Source organism: Chelonus insularis, unplaced genomic scaffold (genome assembly GCF_013357705.1).
Source record: "Chelonus insularis isolate UGA/USDA-ARS -01 unplaced genomic scaffold, ASM1335770v1 contig_70_pilon, whole genome shotgun sequence".
NCBI classification, from domain to species: Eukaryota; Metazoa; Arthropoda; class Insecta; order Hymenoptera; family Braconidae; genus Chelonus; species Chelonus insularis.
In genome coordinates, this window is record NW_023276716.1 from 576982 (window position 1) to 587410 (window position 10429).

At 26.9% G+C, this 10429-nt stretch overlaps 1 protein-coding gene and 1 long non-coding RNA gene across 3 annotated transcripts; one reads left to right on the top strand and one right to left on the bottom strand.

Moving 5' to 3' along the window:
• The first annotated feature begins 1244 nt into the window (after positions 1–1244).
• LOC118070959 (UPF0518 protein GF15501) lies at positions 1245–7740 on the top strand. Of its 2 annotated transcripts, XM_035089859.1 has the most exons (10): positions 1257–1441; positions 1517–1757; positions 1826–2034; positions 2114–2362; positions 3388–3784; positions 4558–4725; positions 4812–5954; positions 6787–6985; positions 7064–7190; positions 7516–7740. In XM_035089859.1, exons 2-10 carry the CDS (start codon positions 1608–1610, stop codon positions 7646–7648), a joined length of 2775 nt encoding a protein of 924 aa, XP_034945750.1. In that variant the 5' UTR covers positions 1257–1441; positions 1517–1607; the 3' UTR covers positions 7649–7740. The 2 variants fall into 2 exon arrangements, 1 of the variants encoding a protein (XP_034945750.1); XR_004690827.1 differs by lacking the exon at positions 6787–6985 and having other exon boundaries at positions 1245–1757; positions 7516–7657.
• Positions 7741–7911: 171 nt separating this feature from the next.
• On the bottom strand, positions 7912–10234 carry LOC118070896 (uncharacterized). The gene is made up of 3 exons (XR_004690818.1): positions 10134–10234; positions 8862–9048; positions 7912–8778 (listed from the first exon to the last, which is right to left on the bottom strand). It is a non-coding gene; the product is annotated as an uncharacterized lncRNA (long non-coding RNA).
• Between the last annotated feature and the right edge of the window lie 195 nt (positions 10235–10429).

Below are 10429 nucleotides of genomic sequence, written 5' to 3' on the forward strand. Positions count from 1 at the left end.
CTTAAAGCTCTATTATTTTTTTATTACGGTATTTTAACATCAGCAAGTATATCAGATAGAAACATTAAGACGTAAAGTGAATTTAAAATTTTTATTATATTGTTTATAATTTTTGAATATTCATAAATGCATAGATGCATAATAAATATGCAAAAAAATTTTTTTAGATCAGCTACACTATTCATATCATAAAAGCTTATTCTTTTTTTATTAGCAGCTATGAAAAGTATTTTTTTAACGCCATTTTTCCATGACTAAATCTGATAAAATTATGTGATTTTAATTTTCTTTTGTAGCTTTAATAATCTTATAATAAAGATCAACTAAAAAAGAATAAAAGTGTTTTTAAAACTTAATTCTTTATAAATTTTAGATAATTATGAAAATATTTATGTCCATTTACTCCTTTGACCTATATCTCATGTTTCAACTTCTCTCTGTTGTTTCTTTGTTAATGTCAAGTAAGTTACATGCTGAGACCATAGAATTATCTTCAAATGGAACCTACCAGCTGATAAAATGTTTATCACCAAAAATGCTCCATTCAAACATTTCTAAAGGTAAGTATTTAAACTTGACATGTAAAAACTGCATAACTAGTTGCTGTTATTATGTTTAAAAGATGAAGTATACTTCTAGTTCTGTACAATGAACCTTTGACCTACTCTCTGCAAATCACAACCAGTTCTATAATGACTGTGGATACTAAAATATTAGAAATGAAAGATTACATTCAAGTAGATAGACATGAGCTGTAGAAATAATATTTTAATTATTTATAAAAATATAAGACGTAATGTATAGGACTGCAAAATAGTCTTTGGTTGGTAGTAAATAGCATGTTCATTGTCATAAAGCTTGTCTAGGTCAGTTCAGGGTAAGAATAATTAGAAATGATGACAATGGAATTTTTTTGAGCTTCCATTTATTCCAATGTCTAACGAAACATTAGTGTCTACGACTTTATTATTATTATTATACATTACTATAAAAAAATTAATTCTTGATTAAATTAATTAAACTTTTAAAGATCAGTCATGTGTGGCTCCATAATTTTATAAAAATGAAGTAAACTTTAGTTTCTTAGTTTTTAGATGTCATTAGAAATAATATCGTTACACTTTTCTAAGTTCTTTATCACTTATATAATTTATATGAAACTAACAATATAAATAATAATTTAGAAGGTGAAAAATATGTAGCATTTTCAAATCTCACGAGATCATAGTGGCGTGATCTGTAGGATTTCTTGGGATTGATTTCTTTGGGGAAAATATCTAGCTGTCACATCAAATTCCTGAAGTCTAATATGACGTATTTACAGTAGATTATAATGTGAAAATTTTTTAATTATCAGAATAATAGAGTGTAAGGCATTAAGTGAAATTTAAGAGCATATAAATACTCTCTAGAAAATGTAGTATAAATAATTTACTTCAAAGTGTGTGTTGTGTAGCCATATTAGCTGAAAATGTATTAAAATCCGTGATGTTTCAATACTATCTCTTTCTTATAGGTTATACATAACTTAGAAAAGATGTGAATAGGATGAAAATTCATGAAAATACTTATCATAATATAATAAATTATTTTTTAAAAATACTGCAATGAGTTGGTTAAAAAATAATGCATTTATAAATAATGCAAATAGACAATGTCCTCAAAATATTCCTACGAATATTACTGATCGTAGTGCATGTTATGATAGTTTTTGTAAACATTGGCAGCAAGCACATGACATTATAAAACAGTCATTTGTAAGTATGTCAAGTGTTTCTCCATTTTTTGAGATTCATTTATTTAATTGTCAATATTTTATTTGTAGTTGACAACAAATGAATCAATCCACGATTATTTAGTGGCGTTTAATAATCATATAGATCAAATGGTGACATTATTAATAATTGAATTTCGCAATAATACTACTCTTAAAAATTGTCACTTAACTGTTCAATCAAATTTATTATGTCTAGAATATTTGTTAAGTGAAAATTTACTTGATATTGTGTATGATTGGAGTGCAGTAACTAGAAGGTAATACATTTTAGAACATTTGAATAATAATCTTGATTTATAAATAATTTTTGTTACATGATATATTTTTTATTTACAGCAATACTGTAGATTTAAAAGTTATAAAATTATTTGAATTATTAATATCGTATAATGCATCAATTATTGGTCACGAGCCGATATTAAGGCCTCTGTTGAAGTTACTTAAATCTTATGAGAATGATGTCCTATCACCGGATTTAGAAACAGAATTGATAAATTTGCTTCACAGTATTTGTGTCGCATTAACACTAAATTCAACGCTTGTGGATGTCTTTTTTTGTTCATCGACAGATGACTCGAAACGCAAGTAAATCATTCATCATATCAGTCTTTTTTTACACGATATTTTAATATTCGCAGATTAAAGCTTTATATGTTAACATATCATTAAATTATTAACGTCTAGAAAATTCGATTAATTACTGTGTAGTAATTGTATTCGTTTTAAGACAAAAACTATATCATTTTATTGAGATATTGTTTTTGGAATTAGAATAGAGATTAAAAAGTAAAAATAGAGAATTACTCAGAAATACTTAATAGTAAATATAAAATATGATAGAGTTTATATAAAAGTTGTGTTACGAGAATTGATAATATTGAAAATGTAAAATAAAATTTATGTAGAGTTTCAAAACAAGTAAGAAAACGGAGAAAGAACAGAAAATACTAGACAGTTGAATTTTGTGGGTTAAAAATAATGAAAAATTGAGAGAAAAGTTTTACAAAGCTTTTATTACTTTTTTTCTACTTCATAGTATAAAAAGTAAAGTAATGTTCTATAAAACAATAGTGAAAAAATGACAAAAGACAATAGAAATCGTTCTCCATCAGTATATAATATTTTTTCGACAGCAATTTCTCATCAAAAGTACATTTTTAAAAGCTTTCATAGAAAATATCAATAAATAGAAAAAATAGAATATTGGTTATGCAATAAAAAATATTTATAGATTTAAAAACGCTAAAAAAAAGCACACAGTTTGATTTTAATTGAAATTCGAGCTCAATCTTTTGCTTTGAAAGCATAACTTTTTTGACCATCCAAGCTGTCTGAACAATTTGCGTCAATCTCTCAACTCACCAAAGCAGCATAAGTGCTTTTTTACAGCCTCAGATGTCGTTACTTGGCTGAATTTAGACCGAACTTCTCATCCTCACGAATTTCTCGAATTAAAATATGATAAATTATTTACTCATTCATCATGAATTTAATTAGCTTATAACTCTTTTGAATTTTCAAACTTTAATTCGATAAAACAATAATATGCTTTCAGATATAATAAATCTTCTTACTTAAAATGCTTCAATAGAGGTAAATTTTTGTTCCAGATTCTTAATACTTTCATTATTATTACCTTTCATACATCGAGAAGGAACAATCGGTCAAAAAGCTCGAGATGCTATGTTATTATTCATATCACTGTCACAGAAAAATCCTGACATGGCTGATTATTTATCAGAAAATTCTAATGTCTGTCCGATTTTAGCTACTGGAATAAGTGGTTTATATTCATTATTACCGCGAAAACTTGATATTCCAAATGAAGATTGGTGCAGACTAACGCCTGAAAATGTTTGCAACATCTCATCATTAAATCATCTAATTCGTTGTTTAGAATTTTGTAATGCTGTTGCAAGACTTTCACACATATCTGTACAGAAAAAATTATCAGAATACTTATATCAAGGTTTTTTAGTTTCTGTGTTAGGTCCAGCATTATTACAGGTAAGTTTTTTATCTACCAATAAATATTTAATATTTTTTTTCAAGGAGAGAAATAATCGTAAGAGTTCAAATGATCGTATAATAGTTTCTCTCCAGTATTAATCTACATATAAAATCTATAAGTATAAAAAGTATACAAGTATACAATACATAAGTATAAAAACTATTAAAGTATAAAAAAAAGTTAATTAATTTTCTTGTAAATAATTAACTCCATCACTGATAAGTTAAATTGAAAGTTAAAGGCTGAGAACGGTACAGATAAATATTTACGTGTATTTTACACCGTACAGTGTGTCTGCCAGTGAAAGAGTTAATTTCTTCATATCCAATAGATTCCTGTTTTGTGGTTGATTACTATGCAAATTATTTAAACTGGTTACGATATGAAAAAGAGTCGTAAGTTGTAAAGTTCTCGTTTGAGGTTACAATAAAGTGTATTGTAGAAACTCTAGATATATTGCGGGTTTACCAGAATTTTTTATGCAATTTTCACACCTGAGACAGATTGAATTTTCTCAGGATTTCGTGTATTTATTTTTATCTTATTCAATTTCAGTCTGATGTTTTGTTTTTTTTTTTTTTATTAACAATCTATAAATAGCGAAAGAAGAGATGGATATAAAGATATTAATCATAAAATAAAATACGATAAAAGTACAACTCTTCTTCTACCATTAAATTATTTGCTTTTCAATTCATTTAATCTCGTTATTCAATATCAAAAATGCAATCTCTTTATTGATCATTATTTCTTATTTCTCATTTTCTAGACGTCTTTAGATGAAGCAATCACCGCTACAATTTATTTAGAATTATTCTTGCACAAAGTCACAAATCCTGGGCTTTTATACACAATAATCAAATTTTTACTAGAATCAAATTATGATGGGTATAGAATATTAGATGTATTAATCCAAAGAATCGCTACTAATTCAAAAGTAAGGTTTTTTAAAAATTATTATTAATATTATTAAATCGAAAAATTCTTTAAATTAATAAAACTTTTTCATTTATATAAATGTAGTTATGCATCGTAACTCTAGCACTTTTTGAAACTTTAGTAGATCTGAATAATGAAGACATAATGCTAGAGTTATGTTTCTCATCTTTATCTCCTTGCTCTCATGTTATGCTTTCACAACGTAGTAAGCTACAAGATTTGGATTTTTCTGGAAATACCGCGAAGAAGATATTATCACTGCGGCCAACTTGCTGTTTATCTTGGACAAATTGTGTAGAGAATAAATACGAATCTACCAATTCTAATATTTCATATGAAAACTCAGAATCGTTGATGTCTCCAACGTTATCATTATGTAGCCAACTCGATGACAGTCTTATTGGCAATTATTTTGCTTATCTTTACAATGCAAGAACACAAATTATTTTATGCAGATTATCATGTTCTAATTGGTCATCAAAGTATGATGGTAGTGATAACAATGAGAAAAATCATTTTTATAATGAAGAGAAAAAATCCGAAGCTTATTTTGAAAAAAGAGAATCATATTCATCAACTGATGATATCATAGAAAATGTTAAATCATTAATTGATCATAATCAACCATCATATATTGATTATAATAATCAAGAAAACTCACTCAACGCCTTGGAAGAGATACTTGAGAATAAAAATAAAAATAATGAAAGCTTCGCACTTGCATTGTCAGATACACTTACAGATAGGCTTTATATTAATGATAATAATGAACCCGACAATATCAATGCTAAAGAATTCATTCAATGTAATAGTAATTGTGACAAATTACCTGTTCAAAACTCAATGGAGTTAGACGTAACTGATGCTCAATTTAAACAGCCAATTTTATCTTCTAATAATAATAATAATATTAACAATAATAATAATATTATTCAGAATCATAAGAATAATAAAAATAGTAATGAAAAAAGTACAAATAAAAATAGTTCGCTAATGATTTATAATACATCTATGAATGATGAAGATACAATCAGCAAGCCAAGTGTTGGAAAATTTTTAGATGTTATTTTAAAGAAGTTGGAATTCATGACTAGTAATAATTTGTATGTTAACTTGCGCCTAACTGGGCTTATTAGCCGACTTGCCATTTATCAACAGCCATTATTACAATCTTTTTTACTTAATCCGTCATTAGTCTTCCAGCCAAGTATTCGTTCGTTATTTCAAGTAAGATATTTGATTTTTAATGAACTAATTAATTTTATTTTATCAAAAGTAAATATCTGCAGCAAGATTATAGAAAGAGTTACTTTTATAAAATATATGTAATTAAATCACTAAGAAAATTTTATTTATTTAAATTATTTTTTATTTCCTTCTCATATGTTGGAAATTTTCTAAATTGATTAAAGAAGATATTCTTGAGAGGAAAAAAAGAATAAAATACGGAAATGCATATGATGATAATTAATTTAAGTTGAAGTATTCAGTTACAAATTGTTCCACATTAAAATAATGAAGCCATTCAAACTTATATAATGAGATAATCTTCAGTAATTATTAAACTATTCAGCGATAAAAAATACAAATTACAGTAATGAAGATGTGAACACTTTCTTCCATTGTTTTTCTTTCTTACAAGGAATTTTACTAGCTATTTATTTCTCTTCTTTAAATTTACCTTGAATTATTTTTGTTCGAGTTATATCCGTTTAAAATCAGGAACTTTTGACCCGATAATAGCATAATTGCGTGATTGCATGAGATACTGTTAGAAATATCTTTTCGGCTTAGTTTTCTTTAAACCAATATTTTTTAAGTGCCCATCAAAAATACTGTTATTACTAAAAGGAATAAATTATTTTTAAAAAGCTATCTATATTTTGACAAAACTGCAGATATTTCAATTTATCTCCTAATATCACAGGACATTTAGAATCAAATAAAACTTTAAACGCAAAAAATTTTTATCATTGAATCATCATAATATAAATATCCAATAATTAATTTTTATCATCACTTTCAAGTAATTAAATATTTTGTATGTTTTTGAACGCAGATTTTAGCTTCATTAAAACATAAAATTGATCAATATCTATCAAAAGTAAAGAATGTTGAAGAGTTAGTATACCAAGCACGATGCTTTTTAAGAAATCGAGAATTACAATTAATAAATGATCATCAAAATGTATCGCTGTCATCTATAAAACAGTTATCAGCGACAAAAAAGAATTTTAATTCTGATCCGTTTGATAGAAGTAAGCAATTAATAATATTACTTCTATTAAATGCTAATTTATGTATACATAAATAAGTTGTAAAATAACTTTTTTCAGATCGGCCAAAACGTAAAAGCCTGACATCTCACTTCACGCAAATATTCAAATTTGGTGTCAATGGTGTGCCACAATACCAAAAACCGAATTCAACGACGTACTTGAACGAGAATAATAACTCCCATGGGTAAGAATATTACAATAACATTCATTAATATCTCTAAATTACATAGACATGCAATGGTTATAATTCAGTCAAGTTAGAATAAATTATAATATTAATTGTAGATTGATTAAAACTAGTATACACGCAAAACAAACTCGATAAATATGGTTTCAATTAAGACTTGAAACGGGGTATTTCCCCCAAGCATTTGACTGGTTTTCACTCGATATAATTGAGCTATCGTCAGTTAACTTTTCTCTTTCAATTTTGCAAGTCTGTGTTATTTTCGATCAGAAATAAAATTTTTATTATAAAAACAATTAATTTATTTTAATCAATTATTAAGCTGTCCCGAATCAATGATGTCAATAATTTCAACAACTCAACACGTTGTATTGTGCGCTGTCATACTAGATGAATGGCTTAAAGAATTATCAGCAATAACACAAGAGCATTGTATTTTATCATTAGACATGTAAAAAAAGTGTAATATCATCAAAAAATATGTACTATTATACATAGTAGTTGTAGTAATTTATTATTAAATAAATTATTTGTTCATAAAAAATAATACTATTGTCTTTAATTTATTTAACATTGATATTTTGATAGCTAATTAATTAAAAATACTACTTCCAAAAGCCTAAAATAAAATGACAATGTTTTTTATGATTAAATATAGTATTATGCACAAATATGATTCATTAGAATATATTAATTATCTCATTTAAGGTCTGACAATTTTGACAAAATTTTCTACAGTTAATTAGAATCATTATTCATATCAATTTGTCATAAGCTACATGTGGATTAGATTTTAATTAACGACTAGCTTGATTGAAATACATTAGTTTGATATTCATTGAATAGTATCTATGTAGGCTAGATTCAACTGATAATTAAAGTTTCTCGCCATGTCTACCAAATCGATACTTTTCATTCAAGTACAAAAATCATCTGATAACATCAACTACTGTAACATTTTGTTTTTCGCAAACCTCACAAAAAGCAGGAGGAAAAATTTTAAAATTACTGCATCGAATATTCATGTTTTTACCACAAGAAAGCAACATGCATTGCTACCTAAACGTATTAATAAGAATATTGTGAAGCCTCAACGATTGACTACTCTAAAATCACTCAAAACCTTCTTGCAAGATTATAATAACATTGAAATGGTGGTTTTATATAAATCTATTTCTAGCGTAAACCATTCTAATATCGATCAGTACTACGATGATTTGAAACAACAATTTTCTAAATATAAAATCATTGAAGACTTTGATAATTCAGTAGTTTATGATAATCATGAAGAATTTATACATCCTACATGTGTATGTTTGGCCAAGTTACTGAATTGTAAAATACTTTTACTCGATTAGTAAATATAATATTTTTTCAACGGCTCTTAACCCTTTTTACTTGTACAGCGGTGAAATATTTAAAGTAAAAAGAAGTTAATGATGTTTTTTTTTATGAATAATAACCATGATTTATGGTATGTATGGTTTTATCCTATCTACTGTAATTATGTTGCAGTCTGTGGTAACGTGTTGGTTTCGTTCTTTGAGGTTCGCGGATTCGACTCCAGCCGATGGCATATTATTCACTGTTAAAGGCAAAGAAATTATTTATAAGACAAGTTAGACTGTTGTATAAATCAGTAAAAATTAATGAAGTAATTTTTCTTACGTATGGTTGGTGCTTCAGAAATACTTGAAGACATTTTAAATAATTTCATATACAATCTAGTGTGGCCAGTTCTGATTATATATAAATAAGTAAGATTATAGTGTGCGAAGCAGGAATGTAGACATTTTGATAAGCTTCAATGCAATCCCACCAAACTAATTTTTGTAGTATCACGTATGGCTTTTTTCTGAGAAATGAATGAGTCATTGTAATAAAATATAATGTGATATAAAGTAAAATAATAAAATAAGACATTAAAAAACTTTTATTCACATTTAAAAACATACTTATGTTTGCATTAAATTTCATATTTTTCGATTTTTATTACACATACCAAACTGAAATACTTAGAAAGTCATCAGTGATTTATTCTTATCATTTACGGGTCTTTTATGGTGACCATAATGTTACTGAGAACCACGGCATTCGAGAGAAAGAGAGGGTCAAAAAATTCAGGAATCCTTTGCTCTGACTGGGCATTACCATAGAAAAAATACTAAACAATGCATACATTAAACTTTCAAAGGTTCTAATATAACAACTATGATATAATTTCAACGATTTTCATTCTTTTGCAACAATTTATCGCACAAAAAAAAAGAAGAAGAAGAAGAAAAAAGATAAGAAGCAAAGCGAAAAATCAAACTCATTTAAGGTAAAGGAATTCTCCGTACTCAATATTTAATTTTAAAGCAAAAAACGGATTAAATCTGCATCTATTTAATGATTTGTTTATTTTTTAGTCCAGAAGAATCTTCAAAGTTCATGTATAGTTAAACAAGTCATTGACTTATAAATTAATAGGCTGGGTGTAGACTACTAGGAAGGACGTTATTTACTGCTAATTATAATTATTTTTCTGATAAAAATAAATAATTAAATTATCTTTCATAATATAATGATATTTTTCTAAAAATGATAAATTGCAATAGTAGGTTATAATGTGCAGTTTTTACTTTTTAAATCATCCAGCCACTTTGCTTAATATATTAATATTAATGTGCTTGTGTTTCAGTATATATAAATAACTGATGAAAGGATTTCGAGTGCGTACATGTGGGAGCAGTTGAAACTATACGGTCCAGCACCATGGTCAAGATGATAGGTAAATAGCCAGGTAAAAGACGAAGACAAGAAATTTAGGTATAGTTTGAAAATTGAGTTTAAAAGTGCTATAGCATCTCAATATGTACATATAGGGTGAGATTGCAGAATCATTTCGCTGGACACTACATAGTTTTAATTTAAAGATAATGTAAGGATGAACCATACCCTTTTAACAGAATCCACCTTGTATATTGTGGTCTCTCTTTCTCCTGCTCCAAAATGGCTACCATGTTCTTATTGCAGGATCGTAAAGAGTAGGGAAGAATCTACAGGTCCTACAGGTGTCGCCATGTCAGTATATGTTTCACTTCGGAACTGCTCATATTCGTGTAATATAAACGAGCCGAGAAGAATATGTTAAAATGTGTACTTGTTTATATGATCTTTCACTTGAATCATGTTGTTGAATTATTAGACTTTCATCTAAATTCCTTATTAAACCAGTGAAACAATATGGATAG